Below are 519 nucleotides of genomic sequence, written 5' to 3'. Positions count from 1 at the left end.
CTAAGTACGATATTTTGGATGTTGTCCGAACGTTGACCCATTTACGTTACGCTCACGCAATTAATCCTGTTTGGGCTGTCCATTACTCATTCTGAAGTATTCCCAGTAAAAAGAGGATATCCATATGAGCATCAGAAGACTTACATCTCGGATATACGAACACAAATAGAAGACATAGATGAGAAAAATGGCATTGAAGAAGAACTCTTGCGGTGTTTTAGTTGCAGTTATTGGAGCACAAAACGATCGTACCTCACAATGCGTGTGCAAGCTGAGGAAGATATTACCTCGCTTACGAAATTACTCCCGTTTTCAAGTAGTTGATGTACTTCGTCACAATGATCTTGTATTTCTCTTGAAAGCCGTGAGCTGCGAGTTGGTTCTCGAGGGTACTAACGGGTATACGATCTATTCCCCAGCTTGTAAAGCGCTCACGTCGAAACGAAAGGCTTTTGGCCAACTTGCTGTAAAACTCGACCGTATCCGCCCTCTTAGTCGCCTCTGCTATTTGCTCCGCGG

The 519-nt window shown here is 43.7% G+C and overlaps 1 protein-coding gene across 1 annotated transcript; it reads right to left on the bottom strand.

Annotated features, from left to right (window-relative positions):
* Positions 1-292: 292 nt before the first annotated feature.
* PPTG_25024 (hypothetical protein) lies at positions 293-487 on the bottom strand (the record flags this gene model as incomplete). The annotated part of the gene is made up of 1 exon (XM_008919168.1): positions 293-487. A coding segment is annotated over one exon (195 nt), but the record flags the coding sequence as incomplete, so codon positions are not given.
* Between the last annotated feature and the right edge of the window lie 32 nt (positions 488-519).

The sequence above is a fragment of the Phytophthora parasitica genome (genome assembly GCF_000247585.1).
Source record: "Phytophthora parasitica INRA-310 unplaced genomic scaffold supercont2.547, whole genome shotgun sequence".
Lineage (NCBI taxonomy): Eukaryota > Oomycota > Peronosporomycetes > Peronosporales > Peronosporaceae > Phytophthora > Phytophthora nicotianae.
This window is presented reverse-complemented; position numbering and strand designations above follow the sequence as displayed.